General features: G+C 46.6%; 1 protein-coding gene across 8 annotated transcripts in view; it reads right to left on the bottom strand.

The window, feature by feature from the left end:
* WNK2 (WNK lysine deficient protein kinase 2) overlaps positions 1-22655 on the bottom strand; it is a 125203-nt gene that overhangs the window by 37033 nt on the left and 65515 nt on the right. For 6 of the 8 annotated variants that reach the window (XM_047779320.1, XM_047779324.1, XM_047779325.1 and 3 more), the window contains exons 10-19: positions 22481-22636; positions 21899-22090; positions 19395-19955; positions 16705-16998; positions 16103-16152; positions 15207-15375; positions 15004-15120; positions 14237-14407; positions 13924-13969; positions 13311-13418 (exon numbers count right to left, since the gene is read on the bottom strand). In XM_047779320.1, coding sequence (XP_047635276.1) covers positions 13311-13418; positions 13924-13969; positions 14237-14407; positions 15004-15120; positions 15207-15375; positions 16103-16152; positions 16705-16998; positions 19395-19955; positions 21899-22090; positions 22481-22636 — 1864 coding nt within the window. The remainder of the gene's footprint in view (positions 1-13310; positions 13419-13923; positions 13970-14236; positions 14408-15003; positions 15121-15206; positions 15376-16102; positions 16153-16704; positions 16999-19394; positions 19956-21898; positions 22091-22480; positions 22637-22655) is intronic. The other 2 variants (XM_047779327.1, XM_047779328.1) reach the window with 2 other exon arrangements.

Genomic DNA, 22655 nt, shown 5'->3' with positions numbered 1-22655 from the left:
GAACTGGTTTCAGGAACCCTTTTACAGTGTCTTACACTGCACTATCTAGGACCTCCAGTAGGATACCGAAAGTAAGTGGTGATAATGAGTATCCTTATATTGCTCTCTGTCTCAAAAAGAAAGCATACGATATATCAACGTTAAGAATATTTGCTGCTTTTAGGGAGCTCCCATCGTGGCTCAGCAGTAACAAATCCAACTAGTATCCATGAGGACGCGGTTTCAATCCCTGGCCTCGCTCAGTGGGTTAAGGATCCGGCATTGCCGTGAACCATGGCATAGGTCACAGTTGTGGCTTGGATCTGGCGTCACTGTGGCTGTGGCGTAGGCTGGCAGCTACAGCGCCCATTTGACCCCCATCCTGGGAACTTCATATGTTGCAGGTGTGGCCCTAAAAAGACAAAAAAAAAAAAAAGACAAAAAAAAAGAATATTTGCTGTCTTTAAAATAGATATACTTTGTCAGATAAAAAAAATTCATTTATTTAAAGTCATCATTGGATGTTGACTTTTCTCAAATGCTTTCCCCCATGGACTGAGAAAATCACATACTTCTTTAATTCATGCCTCTGGTAAGCACCATTTCACTCAGTGGTTCTATGAGCTCAACTGTATTTTTCCCTCCAAATTCCACATATAATTGAGATCAGACAGCACTGGTCTTTCTTTGCTTGACCTGACTTATTTAGCATAACGACCTCCAATCCATCCACATTGTCACAAATGGCAGGATTTTCTTCTTTTTTTTGGTTATTTCACTGTGTATATTTGCCACATTTTCTTTATCCATTCAATTGGTCACATTTAAATTGTTTCTGTATCTTAGTTCTTGTGAATATTACTGTAATGAACATAGGGGTATGATATTTCTCCAAAATAGTGATTTCAGTTCCTTTGGATACATATCCAGAAGTCGACTGCTGGAACATATGGTAGTTGTAGGTTTAATTTTCTGAGGACCCTCCATACTATTTTCCATAATGGCTTTACCAATTTACATTCCCTCCAACATTTATATCACCCCTTTGGCCACATTCTCACCAACATTTGTCATCTATTGTCTTTTTGATGATGGCCACCCTAACAGGCATGAGGGAAATCTCATTTTGGTTTTGAGTTGCATTTCCTTGAGGATTAGTGAGGTTGAGCACCTTTTCATGTACTTGTTGGTAATTCATAAGTCTCTTTGGAAATATGCCTATTCAGATTCTTTGTCCATTTTGAATTGGATTATCTGGGGGTTTGCTAGTGAGTTATGTGAGTTCCTTGCATATTTTAGATATTAACCCTTTTGTTTTTCATTTTGTTTATGTGCTATATCACATTTATTGATCTGCTTATGTTGAACCATCCTTGCATCTCAGGAATAAATCCCACATGACTGTGGAGTATGATTATTTTAATGTGCTACTGATTCACCACACACATTTAATGTTTTTTATTTTCTTTTTTTTTTTTCTTTTTAGGGCCTCACCCTTGGCACATGGAAGTTCCCAAGTTAGAGGTCTAATTGGAACTACAGCTGCTGGCCTACACCACAGCCACAGCAATGCCAGATCCTTAACCCACTGAGCGAGGCCAGGAATCGAACCCACAACCTCATGGTTCCTAGTCAGATTTGTTTCCACTGCACCATGATGGGAACTCCACATATTTAATGTTTTTAATGTCACAACATATCTTTTTATATTGTGCATCATTTAAAAATTGCAGTAATCATAGTTATTTTTCATACTTTTATCTTTTAACCATTATACTAGAGATAAGAGATTTACACACAACTATTATGATGATACTTGTAATGACTATAATACTCTTACCAGTGAATTTAATACTTTCATGGATGTTCCTATTACACGAAGCAGGTATAGGGGTGATGAACTCCCTCAACTGTTGTTTGGGAGTTTTTATTTCTTCTTCATTTCTGAAGGATAGCTTTGCCAGTAAAAGTAGTATTCTTGGTCATCAGTTTTTTTGTTTTTGTTTTTTTTTCCCAACACTTTGAATATATTATTCCACTCTCTCTTGGACTGCAAGGTTTCTCCTGAGAAATCTGATTAAAGCTTCTTCTCATTAAAAAAATGAGTTTTATTTTCCTCCTGCTGCTTTCAAAATTCTCTTTGTCTTTGGTTGCTGATAGCTTTAATATAATATGTCTTGGTAAACTCTTTTTTGGGTTAAATCCATAAGGGAACTTAGGAGAGTCATTTACCTGGATGGGCAACTCTTTGCAGATTTGGGGATTTCTTAAGAAAGTTTTCTGTCCTTTCTTTCTCTCTCTTCTCCTGGGGTATTAGTTACTTGATGGTGCCTCATAATTTACACTGGCTTGCTTCACTTTTTCCCATTCTTTCTTTTTTCTTTGATGACTGGTAATTTCAAATGACCTGTCTTCAAGTTCACAGATTCCGTCTTCTGTTTGATAAAATCTGCTGTTGACGCTCTCTACTGCCTTTTTTTTTTTTTTTTTTTTTTTTAAATTCCATTCATGGTATTTCTTCAGCTTCAGAATTTGGTTGGTTCTTCTTAGGATTTTTATTTCTCTGAATTCTTACTTTGTTCGTGTATTTTTTTCTGATTTCGTTAAGTTGTCTACATGTGTTTGTTCTTTTGCAGCTCACCAAGTTTTCTTAAAACAGTCAGTTTGAATTCTATGACAATTTACAGATCTTCAATTCTTTGGGGTCAGCTCCTGGAAAACTACTGTGCTCGTTTTGGTAGTGTCACGTTTCCTTGCTTTTTCATGTTTCTTATAAACTTGTGTGGACATCTCTGCATCTGACAGAGAAGTCATCTCTTCTAGACTTTATAAACTGATTTTGGTGGGGAAGACTTTCACCTGCCAGTGGGTGCATGGGATAGTTGGGGCATGTTGGTTCCAGTTACAAAGCAGGCCCAGCAGTGTAGTCTCAGTGCACCTCCACCAGCTGGGGTCAGTGCAGGTAAAGATGGCAGGGGTCCTCAACTGCAGGTAGCCACAGTGGCTGTGGGGAATGTTGGGGTCTTCAGTGGTGAATGTTTCTGGGCATCTGCTGATCTCTTTTTCTGCCATGAGGATCTTGTGGCTGACAGGATACCTCTTGGCACTGGGTCCAGTTGGCAGTGGTAGCACTGGTGTCTGATGTCTAAGTACGCATGGCACAGACACAAAGCAGAAGTCTGGAGTGCAGGCATTCACGGAGGGATGATGGCTACAGGTTCTAGGATGCTGACTAGTCCACAGCAGTGGTAGCTCCAGTGTCTCAGGCGCATGAACATGGAACTGGGATCTGAAACACGGGTGCAACTGCAATAGCCAAGGTTCTGGGGTCTGGCATGTGCACAGGGTTGAGGGAAGCAGCTGGCAATCCTGGTCATGTGGCAGCACAATAGCAGCTCCTTCCAGGGGAGTGATGGATAAGGTGCAGCAGCAGCATTTCCCTCCCTGGGGGCTCCGTGGCAGTGTGGTTGTTGGTTATCTTGATGGTGAAAGCTTCCAGTGACTTCTCTGGAGTATGCAATAGAGGTCCATGCCAGCTACCACTATAGGGTCTTCCACTGGGAAAACTGGGGGGGGGGGGGGGAATCCCACAGATGCCATGGGGACTGTATGTAGAGTTCCTTAGCAAATGGGGTCCTCCACAGAGCAGGCAACTGAGGACCATGCTGACACAGGCTGTGTGGCTGATACAGACACCTCAGCCTTCTTTGTTGCTAGCCATCTCTTGACATCTCATCTAAGCTGATCTCTCCCAGTCTTCTCTGTGCAGTTATTCTCCATTACTGCTTCACTGTGTTGCCACATGTTCTTAATTGGGCTCCTAAGCCATCCCACAGCTGTTTCCATTTATAGATCAATGTCTAATTGTTGTTTTTATGGGAAGATGAATGCAGTTATCTCCTACTCTGCAATCTTGCTGGTGTCACTCCTCCCCATTATTTTCTGAGGGTCTTTTAAAATCTGGGCAGAGTTCTCCATTCCCCTTGTGAACCTTTTGTCTTTTTTCTTTTTTCTCAGCAATTATCACCTCTTTTCCAACATCTGAATGAGTCCACGTTTCTCACTATCATGAAAGCATTTCAGGTTTGACTACATAGTATTTGTTCCCTCCCTCGTGTGGCACCACTTTGAATTTCCTCTAGGGAAAAGCTGTTCCTACTTTCAAGTCCAGGAATGTGCATGTAACTTGCGCACAAGTCAGTCTGTGCAGTCCAGTCCCATGCCCACATGATTGCTCTAGTAACAGATATTAATTCTAGTTCTGTATAATGGATCAGGCCCAGAACCCCTGAATCATTCTGAAAAGAGAAAATTCTCTTTCCTGCCTGCACCTAATCTGCAAGTTTATATGCTGAGCTGTTCCAGTAATCCTGCCACCACAAAAATAAATGTGAGAAGGTTTTTAACTGATTAAAATTTTTTAATGTTTATAGCACTTTTCAGCTTTTCTGTTTCTTCTTATATAAGTGGGGTTAAGTTACATTTCTCCAGGACAACATACATAGAAGTTTTCAAATTTATTAGCAAGATGTTATACAGAATACACTCTTATCTTTTTCTTTCTTTCTTTCTAGTCTTTTTTTTTTTTAGGGCCACATCTGGTGCATATGGAGGTTTCCAGATAGGAGTTGAACCAGAGCTGTAGCTGCTGGCCTATGCCACAATTACAGCAATGCCACATCTGAGCTGCCTCTGCAAGCTACACCACAGCTCACAGCAATGCCAATTCCTTAACCCACTGAGTGAGGCCAGGGATTGAACCTGTGTCTTCATGGATACTAGTCAGATTTGTTTCTGCTGAGCCATGACGGGAACTCCTCTCTCATCTTTTTCTTAATGTTTGTCGCACTGGAGCAATGTCCTTCTTTTTCATTCCTGATACTGACCGTGCATTCTCTCTTGGCTGAAGTCCATCTCACCAGGGCCTTAACAATTCTATTATCCATGACAAAGAACCAACCCAACCTTAAAGCTTTCTTGATACACTATTGTATATTTCATTGATTCATGCTTTTACATGTTTTATTTCTTCCTTTTATTTGCATTCAGTTTTCTCTAACTTTTTACAGTGGATCTATTTCATTGATTTTTAGCTTTTATTCCTTTCTAATACGTACACTTGAGGCCACAAAGTTTCTGCAAAATACGGATTTAGCTGCATCCAAGTTTTTTTTTTTTTTGTCTATTTTTTTTTCCTTTTTTTCCTGCACCTGTGGCACATGGAGGCTCCCAGGCCAGGAGTTGAATCTGAGCTGCATCTGTGACCTAAGCCACAGCTGTGGCAATGCTGAATCCTCAACCCACTGTGCGGGCCCGGGGTAAAAATAGCAATACCACAGAGACAAGCCAGATCATTAGCCTACTGCACCACAGTAGGAACTTCCCAAAAGTTTTGATATGTAATATTTTCATTTGCATGATTTTCACATCATTATAACACAGAATATTTTCCATTATAATTTCTTTTCTTTATGAGATATTATAGATGCATTTCTTTTTTTTTTTTTTTTCTGGCCACACCCTCAGCATTCAGAAGTTCCTGAGCCAGGGATCAAATTCACACCACAGTGGCAACCCAAGTCACAGAAGTGACAGGGCCAGATCCTTCAACTGCTGAGCCATGAGGATTCCAACATGTGGAAACTCTTCTTTTTTTCCTTTTTAGGGTCGCACCTGTGGCATATGGAAGTTCCCAGGCTAGGGGTAGAATTGGAGCTGCAGCTGCCAGCCTATGCCACAGCCACAGCCACATGGGATCTGAGCCATGCCTGTGAACTACACAGCAGCTTGTGGCAACACCTGACCCTTAACCCACTGAGCAAGGCCAGGGATCAAACTGATATCCTCATGGATACTAATTGGTTCTTAACCTGCTGAGCCACAACAAGAACTCCCATGTGGGGACTTTTTAACTATCTTCTTGTTTTCGAATTCTAGCTTACTCCCAGCTGTAGTGACAGCACATTCAGTGAGTGATTTTGATCCTTTTAAATTTGAGATTTGCTTTGTGTTCTGCATATGGCTAATATTAAAAGTTTATGAGGACTTGAAAAAATGCATTCCTCAGCTGTTGGGTGTCATATATAAAGAACAGGACTGCCCATTCTACTGTTGAAATCCTTTATAGCCTTATTGATTTTTGTTTTCACATTCTAAAGGTTAAAACGCCCATGATAATGTAGACTACTCTATTTCTTCATTTAGTTTTGTTATTATTATTATTATTTTTTGTCTTTTTAGTGCTGCACCCACGGCATATGGAAGGTCCCAGGCTAGGGGTCCAATCAGAGTTTCAGCTGCCGGCCTACACTATAGCCACAGCAACACCAGATCCCAGTCAGCATCTGCAACCTACAACACAGCTCACAGTAATGCCGGATCCTTAACCTACTGAGTGAAGCCAGGGATCAAATCTGATTCCTCATGGTTACTAGTCAGATTCCTTTCCACTGAGCCACAATGGGAACTTCAAGTTCTGTTAATTTTTGCTTTATATATTTTGAGGCTGTGTTATTAAAGACATGCAAATATAGAATTATTTGATTTTCCTAGCAAGCTGAATCTTTCACCATTGGTTTTGTGCCTCAAAGTCTATTTTGTCTGATATAAAAAGATCTACTCTAGCTTTCTTTAGTGTTTGCATGCTTTATCGTTCTTCATTTCTTCTTTTCTCATTTTAATGGCCACACCTGTGGCACACAGAAGTTCCTGGGTCAGGGACTGAATCCAAGCCACAGGGGTGACCTATGCCACAGCTGTGACAATTCCAAATCCTTTAATCCAATGCGCCAAGCCAGGGTTCAAACCCACACCTCCACAGTGACCCACTGTGGCTGGATTCTTAACCCACTGTGTCACAGTGGAAACTCCCTTTTTCCATTTCTTCACTCTTCACTTTTTGCAGTCTTATGTCTTAGTTTGTTATTGGTTTGTTCTCTCTTTTTTTTCACATCTGACAACTTTGAGATTTACTTCATTTGCACTTAATTATTCATCTATTGGGGTTAAAACTACCATCTTACTAATTAATGACCTTCTATATAATTCACCATGTTCAATATTGCTTTTTCTCTCCTTCTTTGCCTTTCGTTTTTAAAAAGTTCTTCCCCATTCCACTCCTCCCTATGAGGGTGGAAGTTATCTTCTATTTCACAACTCTCACAAAGGTATACCACAGACAACAATATACATTCCTGATTTTGCTCTCTTTCCAACAGCACAAGACCCCAAGAGCCCTATGAGTTCAATTCCCTTCCCCTTGTAGTTTTCACTATACAAGCCTTAGAGACACCTTATCAAGTTTAACCCAACCAGTGCATACTGAGCTTGCTGAGGATGTTTATAGTTGTTGAAATTTGTCAAATTCCTTTCCTGCACTTATTGAAATGACCATACAGATTGTTTCTTTTCCAGTGTATCAACATGGTAAATTACATTCTTTTCCTATAGCTTTTTGGACATATGTAACACAGTTGAATAACTGTATTGACATGCTTGTCTGCTAATTCTAACAATTGTGTCAGCTATGTGTTGGTTAGAAAGTGAAATTTTTCTCATATTGTTCTGCCTGGTAATTCTGATTGGACAGCAATGTAAAGTTTGTCTTCTTGGGTACTACATGAATTTGTATTCATAATAACAGTCTTTGTTATGGGATGCATTTAAGCTACTCTGGCTTGATCTTTTCAGATGGTTTTTTTTTTTTTTTTTCCTGTCTTTTTAGGGCCACACCTGCAGCATATTGAAGTTCCCAGGCTAGGGGTCAAATAAGAGCTGAAGCTGCCAGCCTATACCACAACCACAGCAACATGGGTTCTGAGCAGTGTCTGTGACCTACACCACAGCTCACAGCAACGTGGGATCCTTAACCCACTGAGCTCTTAAGATTCATTAGGCAGGACAGGAACCACATTTAGTCTAGGGCTAATTATTCTCCTCCAAGATTGAGGCAAGGCCCTTTTCAGAACTCTACCCAATGTCCCTTCAGTTATAAGACTTTCCAGCTGACTGCTGAGAGCAGACATTCCCTGGCCCATATGAGTTCTAGCATCTTTCTCTCTAATCCTTTGAGATGGTTCATTTCCTGGCATTAGCTAGTTTCCTCATATACAGTACTGTACAAAGTAATCAAGGTGAATCATCTGTCCATCTCCAGACTTTTTTTTTTTCTCTTTGTGGTACTCCCTGCTCTCCAGAACTCTACCTGGCAAACTCTCTGGCCCATGGGCTTTCTCAAACTCTTAGGTAAGTCTCCTGACCATGGGAAGTTTGCAGAGCTCTACTTGGGTCCCTTGCTCCCTGCTCCGTAGTGTGGAAACTCTCTCTGCAGTCAGCTCAGGACTTTTTCAGTCTTATAGAGATCAATATTCTTCAGTGCCTTATGTTCAAAGGCTTAAAAAACACTGTTTCATATATTTTGCATGCATTTATAGTTGTTGTTGTTTGGTCTTTTTAGGGCTGCACCGCAGCACATGGAAGTTCCCAGGCTAGGGGTGGAAAAAGAGCTGAAGCTGCCTGCCTACACCACAGCCACAGCAACAGGGATCCAAGCTGCATCTGTTACTTATACCACAGCTCACGGCAACACTGGATCCTTAACTCACTGAGCAAGGCCAGGTATCGAACTTACATCCTCATGGGTACTAGTCAGGTTTATTACCACTAAGCCACCACGGGAACTCCTGATTTTTAGTTGTCTTAAGGGAAAATAAACCCAGTGTCTATTGTCCATTTTGGCCTAAAATAGAAGTCTGAGGGTCTCTTTCATTGTCTGTTGCTGCTGCTTTCATTTCATGCTATCTTGCCTCATTATCTGCCTGGTTGTAAGTTTTTTTTTCAACGTGTAAATTTTTCTTCACTTCTAAATTATCATACAGTAAAATGGACTTTTTCTTTAGGTATAGAGTTCTGGGAATTTCAGCATACTTACATTCATATAATTACTATCATAATCAAGGCACATGACAATTCAACTACTCCCAAAAAACTTCCTTGTGCCATCCCTTCATACATTCTCCCCCTACCTCTAACTCCTGGCAAACAATAATCCTGTTCTCTACAGTTTCTCTGAGACTGTCATTGTAAATGGATTATACAGGACATAGACTTTTTTTTTTTTTTGTCTTCTTGCCTTTTCTAGGGCCACCCCCAAGGCACATGGAGGTTCCAGGCTAGGGGTCTAATCGAAGCTGCATCTGCTGGCCTACGCCAGAGCCACAGCAATGCCAGATCCAAGCCGCGTCTGCAAACCACACTATAGCTCACAGCAATGCCAGATCCTTAACCCACTGAGCAAGACCAGGGATCGAACCCGCAACCTCATGGTTCCTAGTCAGATTCGCTAACCACTGTGACACGAAGGGAACTCCCAGGACATAGCCTTTTGAGACGGCTTCTTTCACTCAGTATGCCTTTGGGGTTCATGTTGCTGCAAGTGTCAATATTTTGTTTCTTTTCCAAAGTACCACCATTTGTTTGTCCATTCACCCACTTTAGGATATTTGGGTTGTTTCCAGTTTGGGCAAATAGGCATCTGAACTGCTACATTTATACATAAGCATTTAGTGAACAGGAGCTTTCATTTCTCCATGGTAAATACTGAATGAAATTGCTGTATCATATATTAAGTATATCTATTATTTTTTAAATGTCAAATTGGGAGTTCCCGTCATGGCTTAGTGGTTAACTAACCCAATCAGTATCCATGAGGACATGGTTTCGATCCCTGGTCCTGCTCAGTGGGTTGAGGATCCCACGTTGCTGTGGCTGTGGAGTAGGCTGACCGCTACAGCTCCAATTCAACCCCTAGCCTGAGAACTTCCAAATGCAGCAGGTGTTGCCTTAAAAAGACAAAGAAAAAAAAAAAAAGTCAAATTGTTTCCCAGAATAGCTGTACCATTTTCATTCCCACTAACAATTTATATTTGAGAGATTCAGTTGCTCCATAGCCACTCCAAAAACTTCATACTGTTAGTTTAGCCACTCAAGGTATGTAGTGATCCCTCACTGGGGCTATAATTTGCATTTTAATTTGCATTTCCCTGGTAGTCAATGACATTAATTTTTTAAATGTGCTTAACTGCCATCCTTATTTTCTCTTCAGAAAAGTATCTGTTCAAGTCCATTGTCCATTTTTTCATTGAATTGTTTTCTTACTGATGAGTTTTGAGAGTTCTTTACATATTTCAGGAACAAATACTATGCTGTATATGTAATTTACAAGTATTTTTTCCCGGTTTATAGCTTGTCCTTTCATTTTCTTACTAGTGATTTTCACAGAGCAGAATACTTTTATTTTGATGATGTCTGATTTATCAGTGTTCTTTTTTTATGGGTTATACTTTTGGTGTTAGGTCTAAGATCACAAAGGTTTTCCTCCAATGTTTTCTTCTGAAAGTTATATGGTTTTACATTTTTTAATTGGCTACACAATGAATTTTGAGTTCATTTTTTGGTATAATATGTCAGGCATAGGTCAAGATTCAATTATTGCATATGGATGACCAACCAGTCAGCCCAACACACATTTATTGCAAAGACTATCCTTTCTTCATTGAATTCCTTTTGTATCTTTGTCAAAAAATCAAGCGGCCATATTTCTGGGCTATTTTTTTCCACTGATCTTTGTGTCAATCCTTTTGGAAATACTATGCTGTCTGGGTTACTGTAATATTATGGGAAGTCTTATTATTGTGATTCCTCCAACTTCATTCTCCTTTTTCAAAACTGCTTTAGATATTTAAATTACCTTTGTACTTCAATGTAAATTTTAGAGTCAGCCTGACTATATCTGACTATATTATCCTGTCTGAATTCTTATTGGTATTTTATTAAATCTATATATCACTTTAGAGAGCCAATATTTTTACTACGTTAAGTCTTCCAACTGATAAATGTAGTATGTTTCTCCATTTAGGCCATCATTAATTAATCCATTTCATCAATATTTTGTAGTTTTCACCATACAGATTCTGTATATTTTTGTTAAATTTATAACTATGTATCTTTTTTTTGAGCTCTATGAAGAGTCCAAATTTTAGTTTCTAATTGTTCACTGTCAGCCTATAGACATATGGTTATTTTTGTTGATTATATATCCTGTAATCTTGCTAAACTCACTTACTAGTTCTGAGACTTATTTGTTCTTTACAACCATTTTGATTTTTTTCTATATAAAATGATATTAGCTGCAGAGACAGTTTTATTTCTTTCTTTTCAATCCACATACATTTTATTTCTTTTTTCTTTCTTTTCTTTTTTTCCATCTTTTGTTTTTTGAGGGCTGCCCCTGTGGCATATGGAGGTCAGGCTAGGGGTCCAATCAGAGCTACAGCTGCCAGCCTACACCATAGCCACAGCAATATGGGATCCAAGCTGCGTCTGAGACCTACACCACAGCTCACGGCAATGCCGGATCCTTAACCCACTGAGCGAGGCCAGGGATCAAACCTGCATCCTCATGGATCCTAGTCGGGTTTGTTAACCACCGAGCCATGATAAGAACTCCACTTTTCTTTCTGTTTCATGCCCATCTGGAATCTGAGATTTCTAGTTTGATGATGAATAGGAACAGAGAGAGTGGATATCTATGCCTTGATCCCAATCTCAGGGAAAACATATTTGGCTTTTCATCACTAAATATATTAGCTGTCAGTGTTCTGTAGATGTTCTTTGTCAGGTTGAGAAAGTTTCCTTGTGTCCCTAGTTTGCTGAGCATTTTTATCATGAATAGTTGTATTTTGTCAAATACTTTTTCTGTATCAACTGATATGATCATGTATCTTTCTCTTTGTAAGGGAAATTCCCATAGATATTAGTACAGTGAATTAATTGATTTTTTAATATTGCTTTCCTGGGATATACTGTTTTGTTATTGTATATTGCTCCTTTTATATATTGCTGGATTTGACTTTTTTTTTCTTTTTTTTGCTTTTTAGGGCTTCCCCACAGCATGTGGTGGTTCCCAGGGTAGGGGTCCAATCGGAGCTACAGCTGCTGACCTACACCACAGCCACAGCAGTGCGGGATCCAAGCCGCATCTGTGACCTACACCACAGTTCATGGCAATGGCAGATCCTTAACCCACTGAGTGAGGCCAGGGATCGAACCTGTGTCCTCATGGATACTAGTCAGATTTGTTTCCACTGAGCCACGATGGGAACTCTGACTTTTTAGTATTTTACTTTTTCCTTCTATATCCATGAAAGATTTGGGTCTGTCACACTTTGGTGGTCCTGCCTTTGTGTGGTTTTGCTATGAGGGCAATGCTGGCTTCATACATGATTTGAGAAGTGTTCCTTCTGTTTCCATTTTCTGGATGAAAATGGTGTAGAGACTGCAAAGAATTGGTGTTTTTTCCTTTTTAAAAAAATGTTTAGTAGAATATACCAGTGAAACTATTTGGATCTAGAAAGTTCTGTGGGGAGATTTTTCACTGCAAATTCATTCCTATTAATAGATATAGGAGTATTCAGTATTATCTATTCCATATGGATGAGCTTTAATAGTTTGTAGCTTCCATAGAATTAGTGTCTTTCATCTAAGTTGTCAAATTTATGTGTGTAGATTTGTTCACAGGACTGTGATTCCAGGATTATTGTCCTTTACGCAGGGCTGTAGTGATGTCTCCTGTTTCATTCCTGATACTAGTATGTTGTGTCTTCTCTGTCAGTCTTACAAGAGGCTAATCCTTTTATTGATTTTTTTTCCCCAAAGAATCACTTCTTTGTTCCATTGTCTTTTTTATGGTTTTTATTTCAAATTTCATTTATTTCTGCTCTTACTTTATTTCCTTCCTATTGCTTGCTTTGGATTTTGTTCTAGTTTTCCTGGTTTCTCAAGATGAAAGCTTGGGTTATTGATTTGAGATTTCTTTCTTCCTCTAATCATTTAGGACTATAAATTTCCCTTTAATTATCTCCTTAGCTACATCCCACACATTTCAAAGTGTTGTATTTTCATTCCTGTTCATATAAAAATTTTCCCTGAGACTTTTTCCACAACAACACTGGTAAGAAAGAGTGACAACAGAGCCCTTTAACACATGCCTGTGCAGCTCATGTACCTCACCTGCACAGTGAAGGTAACTGGCAGGCCCAGGCCTGAGTGCTGCCTTGACTTGGCTCATTTGGAGGAAATCTAAGACAAGAAAACAAAACCACAGGCTGCCCCGGGCTTTCAAGCAATAGCTCAGGGTACGGCCCTGGCACTCTGCTGGGCAAACAGCACATGCTGGCAAAACATGTAAAGCCAGGCTGAGGATCATGAGGTGATGTGGAGTAATATATGGGAGGAGTCATGCCAAATGATCAGAGGGTTCTGGCTGCTCGTACCTTGGCTTGGTTGGCTCAGAGGAAGTGGGGGCGAAGACTCAGGAGCCTCTGTTGTTGGGTGCTCAGCCACCGGACAGATGATAAACCACCTCTTCCCAGTGTGCAGGACTAAGGGGAAGGACAAGAACATCTAGTGAGAGCGAGCAGGTTTCTCCCAAGGCTGGCATGATCCTTTGCTACCAGCACAAGACGTGCCATAGGGGATTTGGGCAATTCTTCTTATACAAGTGGGGAGGATGTACAGCCTGCTTAGGGGTTCCTCATTTCACTGGCAGTCAGAGGCTCTCACAAGTCCCCCCCTCCCCAGCACAAGCTTAGTCCCCAGGACAGTCATGTGCATCAGTGAAGGGGTAATGCTGGCTGGAATACCACACCATATGTGGGCTAGACATGGCTCCTCAGACTGGGCAGCTGTCCCCAGATGGGAGCATGCTCACCACACACTCCAGCAACCCCCAAGTGTGACAGCCAAAACCCCTTACAATATGCTCAGTGGCGGGGGATGGGGGGCTCTTATGAAATGCCTGCTGGAAGGCAGACAAAGGACAATGACAGAAATGCCTCCTCCAAACACATGCCTGGTTGGTGGGTATGGCCTCAAAGGGAGACGTACCATTTTGCTGATATACAGGAGCATTTGCTTGGGATTGGCGACTCTCCTGAAGGAGGTAAAGGATCAGAACTCAGAAGACTGCATGGAATAAGAACTTCCTTCAGAGCACAACATGGCCTCAAATCAGGAGGGGCCTTGGGAGCTCGGACCTTTCCAGCTGGACTGAAGGCACTCACGCTCCAGGCCACCTCACCCAACACTGCCTGACCTGCAGGCTCCTCCAGCAGGCAACATCACGGCATTGTGCTCATAGAGCCTGGAGCTGGGAGAGAGGCAGACCCAGACCTCCCAGGACCTCGTTTCCAGGACTCACCTCCCCGGCACCCAGGCCACAGGTGCCGAGGTGCGGCGGGCTCACCCCTGGGTCGGAGCCACGGTCGCCATCCGTGTCCTCACTGAGCATGTCCTCTGCCTTGTCCATGACGTCCTTCATCTGCTCGATGAAGGTCTCCCGCTCGGCCTGCAGGATGAAGTCGTGCTCTACCTGTAAGAGAACAAGCAACCTGCCGGTGGGTACGTGCCTCAGGCCAGTGGCCAAGCTGAGACTTCACTGAATGCTTTGCCTGATTTCTGCTTTGGACTAAGCCCAAGAGGGGAGACCCAGTCAGTGGGCCCAGTCCCTACCGTAGGAGCTGCACCGTTTAGCAAGAGAAGCCACAGTGTGAGAAGTAGGCCCTCCAGGTGATGGGCCAGTGCTGCCCACAGCAGGCAGAGGCATGAGGCTAGGGAAGACTGGCATCTGATATCTCCTCAGTGGGCTTGGAGGCATGCACTTGAGGGACACAAAGGAGACAGCTTCACAGTCCCAAGGCAGGGTCATTGCCTCTTCTGACCAGGCAGCACACCCCACCTTACCATGTATTCTCTCTCTCTCTCTTTTTTCGCTTTTTAGGGCTGCATCCTTGGCATATGGAAGTTCCCAGGCTAGGGGTCGAATTGGAAATGCAGCTGCTCGCCTACACCACAGCTCACAGAAACGCTGGGTCCTTAAGCCAGTGAGCAAGGCCAAGGATTGCACTCACATCTTCGTGGTTGCTAGGCAGGTTTTACTGCTGAGCCACAAGAGCTCCCAGGCCTTACCATGTAGGTAGCAATCTCATCAGGTGCATCCCCATCCAGGTCGAACTTGAACGTCACCATCTTGTGGTTGTGCGTCTCCAGCTGACACTCCACCATCTTGTCACCCGTGTTGCACACCTACAGGATGCCCAGGCAGTGAGACCAGGCAAGAGACTGTGCCTAGCCAGCCCTGTCTTGCCAGCCTGTTCTGCCTGGCTACTCACATTCAGAATGGTCAGCCGGGGTCGGCTGGCTCGCTCCTGGCGGGAGCGTGCACGCGTGGACCTGCGGTGATGTTTCCGGGCAGCCTTGCCTTCCAGCTTCCCCCCACCAAATGCACCTTCACAGCTGTCACTCATTTCTCTTCCAGAAGGGACGTCGGAACCTCCGTAGCTACGCAAAAACCAAGAACACTGAAGCACCCGGGGGAAGGGCCTATAAGCCTGCTCCACATATGAAAGTTGGTTTTTTAGGAAACAGCCAGAAACTTTACTGTCAGCCAGAGGGTCTAAATCTGGCCATGCCTAGCAGAGAGACTCCTGAGCCCACTGTCCCTTCTCCCCAGTGACATCTGTCCTGGGTACCGCTGGGATCGTGAGAAACACATGGCCTTTCTGACCCGGGACCTCAGTTCGCTTTGCTCCTGGCCTATGAATCAGGCTTAACCGGCTCATGGTAAATGTTAGGATTAAGATACAATCCTCTCCCCACCCCCATTCCCCAAGGCCTCAGTCCCCCCATCTGCTCAACAGCAATGGGAACACGTCAAGGATTTGAGGAGCTTGCACCAGGCTTGGCATTGGTGTACCAGAAGGGTGGGACCCACTGTCACGTCCCATAACTAGTTCCCTCCCCAAACACGACATTCTTCATGACTGGGGCACTGGGCGACCTGGGATGTGGGCAGGACTCTGCCCTGCCCTCCCAGCCTCCCCATGGTCCCCAGGCCGCTGACTCTCCCCCTTCTAGAAGGTCCTCAGCACCACAGACCAACACCAGGACCCAGCACTCAACTGGGAGAATCAGCTCTGAGAGACCCCCAAGGAGCTCCTTGAGGCCCTGAGGTCAGGAATGGCAATGGGGGACATTGTTAGAAGCCCTGACACATGTGTGCTGTTACCTCTCACAGCTCTGAGGGAGGCTGGGCTGCTTGTCCTGTGAGGCCTGCTCCTGAAATAAAACCATGGAAAGGAGGTTGGGTCACATTCACTCCCCCACAACACAGTCACACAGCCTGCTGTCTCCCTGCCTCCTGCCCCACCCGCTCCCTCTGACTACAGTGAGACCACACAGGTGGCAGGAGTGATGGGCTTTATCTTGTTCAATGCTGGCAGCCAAGCAGATTCCCAAGAGCTGGAGCCGCCCCCCTTTCCAAAAGTGCTAAACCCCTTTGCCAATCCCTACGTGGGAGAACACATCCCAGGAAGAACTGTCACAGGCCTTCCCATCATTTCCAAAGAAAAGCTCTCTAAATCCATGTATAAAAACCATGGTCTCCACCTGGGCATGTGTCTAAGTAAAGTGTGACACCCAAGGACAGCAGAGGGAGGCAAGAGCAGCATCCGCAGCTGTCCCTTGGCACATGCTTCCACCCTCCCGAGGGCATCCCCGACTTCTAGGGCTGAGACCCAAGGTCACCATACGGGAAGGCTGCCATGACGGTGGGGTCAGGGATCAGGGTGACAGGCTGGGGGCCAGGCCCCCAAGGGGAGGGTCACACACCTCCGGGGCCGGCTCCACCGTCAGCTGAACGGCTGGGCAGGGGCCAGTGACCCCAGGCCCGCTGGGCAGCGGCAAGTTAGCAGGCGGCAGGAGCGCAGTAGTCTGGACAGACAAGCTCTGAGCAGCCGCCACCACTGTGGGGGCCAGGGAGCCAGGGAGCTGAGGCAGGAGCTCGGGGGCAGCAGGCGGCAGCGCTTCTGGCAGAGGTGGGGAAAGAACGGCAGCAGGTGCGGGCACCGTGGGGACCTGGGTGGTGATGTCCACGGCGTATGGAGGCGGGTGGCCAAGCAGGATCTGGGGGCACAGGGGACAGGGATGCAAGGTGGGGTGCAGGGCCATCGCCTTCCCTGAGGGTCCTGGACCAAAGTGGGTGCTTCCACCATGTGGGTGGGTGAGCAGGTAATGTGGACATCCCTGTGTCCACCCACACACCTCAGACAAATCCTGGGGTCACAGCTTGTCTGTAGGCAGATTTAGCAGAAACAGACAAGAACAGGCACTCTCATATCCCTGTCTGTGTAAAATCAAACCTAAAACCACACTTCATTTATGAACCCCAAGCCATGTTGGGCTGAGAAGTTCTAAGTGCAGCATCCACTTAGCACCAATCACAGGCTCTCTGCCACCAGCCTGCAGGACCTCCCTGACACCACTCCATACCAGCCTCCTGTCAGGTCAGAGCCTGCATCCTGACGACCCCAGCCATGAGCAAGAGGGGCCATGGACCTCAGCCTTCCATAGAGTGACTCAGGAGCTGAGCCTGGCTCCTACTGTTCCCTCTTTAAAAGCTCTCATGGCAAATGCTAAAAGACAGGCAAAAGGAAGGCACTGAACTGACAGGGCTCCGGATCAGGGTGGAAGCTGGAATTGGGAAGGACCTGTTGCTGGCAGCAGACAACCAACCACATGGTATGTGGGGTGAGATGCGAAAGCCACAGCCTGGACATGGAACTTCCTCTCCTAGACAGACGCGCCAGCTGGAGCGTTCAGGGGATTCTCTACCCTCAGCACAGGGAAACCTCTGGGTGGCCATCTGAGCTCATCAATGAACTCCAGACCCTCTGCTGGCTGGACAACATGGAGGCCACCAGGACTGACCAGTGACCTCTAAGCAAACAGCACCTTCTCCAGCCACTGGCTAAGTGAACAACCCAGTGCCAACAGCATGCCAGGCCAGCAGAAGGCATAAGGCGGGGGCCCAGCCATGACACCACAGACCCCCAGGCCTCCCTAGCTTTCCCCACATGGACCCTGGAGTCAGTATTACTCCTAGTAACAGACCAGGGAGGTACCTGCTCAGTCAGGGCACTGGATTAATATACCTTCTCATACTGGTTCTCAAACCAACACCATCATATTGGTCAACGAAAATCACCCCTTCCTTCTCCAAGTACAAATCCCTTCTAGAAATCAGAGAGAAATATCCAAGAGATATACATTGGACCGCTCACCTTATACTGGAATGGATTCAGTACAAGATGAGTGAGGGGGACCCCTGGACCTAGCAATTTTCAGGAGGAATTTTCAGTACAAAATCCAAAGGGGAACAGCCTGAACTCAAAAAAGCAAAGGATATGCCCACAGGCATGTCGGTGTTGGGGCTTAGAGCCAGGGAGCAGCCAGGGGAGGAGGCCCCTAGGTGGGAGGGTTCCCAGGTCAGAAGCTCCCTAGGTGAAAGGATGCCCAAGTGAGAGCCTCCCCCCAGATGAAACCCCCACACCCCAAGATGAGAGCCCCCCCCCCCAAGGTGAGAGCCCCATGCTAGCTCCTCTCCTCACATGAGGCTGGATAACAGGCCTAGAATTCCAAAACATGCACAGGCTGTGCAGCTTTGCAGAGCCACAGGGGGGCCCACCCATTAGCAGGGGGCATCACCCTGTATCCCTTCATTGTCAGCCCAATGAGCTACCCAGGGTCCCCACCTGACTCTGAGATGTCATCCTGTTTGCCATGACCACCTTAGACCCAGTAGCCCATGTACACCAAGCACTGCCTGGTCCAGAACCAAGAGACCCCCTCAAACCCCATTTGCCTCATTCCCTGGCTACTAAGATGGGGGGTATCATTTTACTTCACTTTTTTTTTGTCTTTTTCGGGCCACACCTATGGCATAAAGAGGTTCCCAGGCTAGGGGTCAAATCGGAGTTGCAGTTGCTTGCCTACACCACAGCCATAGCAACTCAGGATCCAAGCCTCGTCTGTTACCTACACTGCAGCTTGCTGCAACGCCAGATCCTTAACTCACTGAACAAGGCCAGGGATCGAACCCACATCCTCATGGATACTAGTCAGGATTCTTAATCTGCTGAGGCACAACAAGAACCACCCCCCCACAACTTTGACAGGAAACAAGACATGTAGGATAAGCCTCCCCAGCCCCAGGCTGATGCAGCTGCTCCAAGACTGCCAACCCCGCCCAGGTGCCACAATGCCCAGCATGACCAAGGGCTACCCCACCACAAGCAGCCACTACTGACACTGGAGAAGGAGCCAACAGTGGCGTTTCTAGAGACCCTAATTCTCAAGGCTCCTAAAACACGCTGGGAAGTGAGAGGAGGCAGCAGGCACCCCCATGCTGGATGAGAGGTTAGAGCCAGGGGAAAGTGGTCTGTGATGCCCCCCCGACCCTGCATGCTAAGGGGTCTCCTAGCACCTGGAGGATGGTGGGCCCTGGCCAGCAGGTGGGTTACCTGGCTCCCAGCACTGGCAGCCGGAGCAGTCTGCTCTGGAAGGCGGGCAACACTTGGCTGTGGCTGGTGGGGTTGTGACAGCATGGGGGCTGCCGGCTGCTGGGGGGCAGCCCGCACAGTCTGCACTGTGTGGAGGGGAGAAGGTGGGACCTCACTGGGCACCATCTGTGGAAAGGCTGCCGGGTACACAGGCTGAGCTGGGAGCTGAGCCACAGCAGGGTGGATGGACAGGGCGGCCACGCCTTGTGGGGCCACAGCCAGAAGAGGGATGGCGGTGGCAGTGGCCGCCACATTTGGCACGATGGTCCGGCATGGCACGGCCAGTGGTGGCCCAGCTGGGTGGGGCAGCTTGACTGCCTGCAGAGGCAGGGCTGGTGATGAGGACAGTGGAGCAGTGGTGGCGTTGAGTGGAAGGCTCGGCAAGATGACAGCTGGGGAGAAATACTGAGACGGGGGAGGCACAGCAGGCCCTGTGGTGGCCGGCAGGTCAGGGAGGGCTGCAGGGAGGCTGTCGACAGTGGCCAAGGGGGCGATGGGGGGGACGACCGGAAGCGGAGGCATCTGAAAGAGAACAAGAGCGTCAGCCCCACCAGGATTCAGCCTGGCCACAGCACATTGATACCAGGCGAGAGGGCCCAAATCACCCATAGTCCCTGCCCCCACCACAGTCCCTGCACCTGCCCCCTGTGTAGCTGCTGCCAAAGGGAACCAAGATGTAAACCCAACTTAAACAGAACCAAGCACATGATGGTTGGACAGAAGGAAAGGCAGGAGGCCTCAGGAGGGTGTGGAGTGCAGACATGACCTTTGAGAGGATCCCTCTTCAGCACCACCACAACGGGACCCAGGCTGGGCCACTCTGAGGTTACTGCTGGGTGACTGCAGGGACAGCAGGGGTCCTAACAGTGACCATCAACTTCATAGCTTTGGCTTCTTTTCCTTCAGGAAGACCAGGATGATCAGAGCTACCAGACTGGCTCCAAATATCTGAAATTATTTTGCCCAATTCCCCCCAATTTATTATAAATTCACACCAAGACTAAATTCTTGCACAGGTTCTCTCAAGGAAAGCATGTCTTCACACCCTTCCTTGCTGGCTGAATGCCCCAGAGCCACACGGACTGGGAGAGAGTGGTATCGTGCAACATCGGAGCTCTAGAAACTTCCATGTCTGGTTTTCCATCCTGGAGACATCTCATGGATTTAGCCCTTCAAACGCTTCAGCAGCTTCTCTGATAGTTTGCTCTAAAATAAAACCATTCTGTAAGTTCCCATCGTGGCTCAGTGGTTAACGAATCCGAATAGGAACCAGGAGATTGCAGGTTCAATCCCTGGCCTTGCTCAGTGGGTTAAGGATCTGGCATTGCCGTGAGCTGTGGTATAGGTTGCATAAGTGGCTCAGATCCCACGTTGCTGTGGCTTTGGTGTAGGCTGGTGGCTACAGCTCCGATTGGACCCCTAGCCTGGGAACCTCCATATGCTGCGGGAGTGGCCCTAGAAAAGGCAAAAAGACAAAATAAATAAATAAATAAAATAAAATAAAGCCATTCTGGTGGCGGGCATGTGTGCATCACATAATACGTGCCTTTGTGCAGCTATAAGAGAGCGAAAATATGTAAACTTCAGATTTCTCTGTATCTGAAGAGCAACTAAATGCCAGGACCCCCAGGAGCAAGGTGGTAGGTTAACTAGACGCTGAAAGTGACTCTAATGCAAGGGATGAGCAAAGGCGGGGTAACAGCTGACACTAAAGAACCTTCTGGATGGTGCCTGTGAACCACAGAACACTCATCTTCCCCATGAAGCAGCACTTCCCATCCTAGCCCTCCTGTGATTGAGGGTCACTGGAAACCCGTGTGACCATTAGCCTGGGCAATGGCACCCAAGCATTAACCACATGCTATCAAGTGATACTGGTCACACGATGCTCCCCCAAGACAGGCATCAGAAGTCACTTTCAAAGTCAGGTGCCAGCTTCGATGGCCAATCTCCTCCATGGTTGGCAAGCTGCTCAGCTGTCCCCTGGACCACCAAGGAGCCATAGTTGGCTCCTCCATGGAGGACAGTAATTATAGTTAGGTGATCTTAGCTCCAACCTGGCTTCTTTGGCCTGACTCCGGCCTAAACCTCTCCCCATCTTGGATGTGTCTAGGTCAGAGTCAAAGGCAGGAGGGCACGTCAGTCCAGCTGTCCTGTCACCAGGGAGTGTTTCTGTCTTGAGGGACCCATGTGCCCTGGGGACAAAGAATGGCCAACCAGGAGTTCCTGCTGTGGTGCAACAGGACTGGCAGTATCTTGGGATGGCTGAGACACAGGTTTGACCCCTGGTCCAGCACAGTGGGTTAGGATTCGGCATTGCCACAGCTATGGCTTAGATTGCAGCTCTGATCCTTGGCCCAGGAACTCCATATGTCATGGGGAGGCCAAAAAAGAAAAAAGAAAAAAGTATGGCCAACCAGGCTGGGGGAGAAGGCGAGGCTTGAGGGCAGCGGACAGAGAGGTACCTGTGGAGGGACTTGAGCAAGTGGCTGCAGGGGCGCCGGTGGCATCTGGAGGGGCTTCAGCTGAGCAGGGGCTACCACCTGGGACGTTGGGGCCAGGTATGGCGGCACGTGCGGGGGCATTGGCTGGAGAGCACCCACAGGCTGTGGGGCCAGGACCTGTGGCAGGGGTACCGGCTGGGCCAGCAGAGGAGGCTAGAAAGAGAGAAGTGGCTTCTCTTAGAGCAGCACCCTCCTGAGATACACCCTATATGCTTCGACACAACAGGAAAAAAATCAGCTCACACACATGTACACATACACATACCCATATGCACAATGCATCCAGCCTGGACATGCAGGTCTGAGAGAGTCATTCTGCGGAAGGGGGCCTTCTGAGTAGCAGACCCCCGAACTCCACAGACACAAGAGACCCACCCTACTTCCATTTACACCCCAGGCCCTGGGGAACCAGAGAGGAGCACTGGGGGCCTAGACCTGTCAGGAAGCTGAGAGCCTGGGCTCAGGCCAGCCAAGATGGACAGGCAGGGCCTAGGGAGATGGAGGGATCCATGGTACCTATAAGGAGGGACAGCCAGCACTCACCTGGTGGGTGGGGGGTGTGGGCTGGCCTGGGCCTGTTGGCACAGGGGCACTGGGTGGCGGCAGTACAGGAGTGAAGGTTATGGCCGGCTCTGGGAAATGCTGCTGTGGGAGCGGAGGGTGGGTGGGGGGCAGGATGGAGCCCCCTGACAGGCCAGGCTGCAAAGAGCACCCAGAA

The sequence above is a fragment of the Phacochoerus africanus genome, chromosome 5 (genome assembly GCF_016906955.1).
Source record: "Phacochoerus africanus isolate WHEZ1 chromosome 5, ROS_Pafr_v1, whole genome shotgun sequence".
NCBI classification, from domain to species: Eukaryota; Metazoa; Chordata; class Mammalia; order Artiodactyla; family Suidae; genus Phacochoerus; species Phacochoerus africanus.
This window is presented reverse-complemented; position numbering and strand designations above follow the sequence as displayed.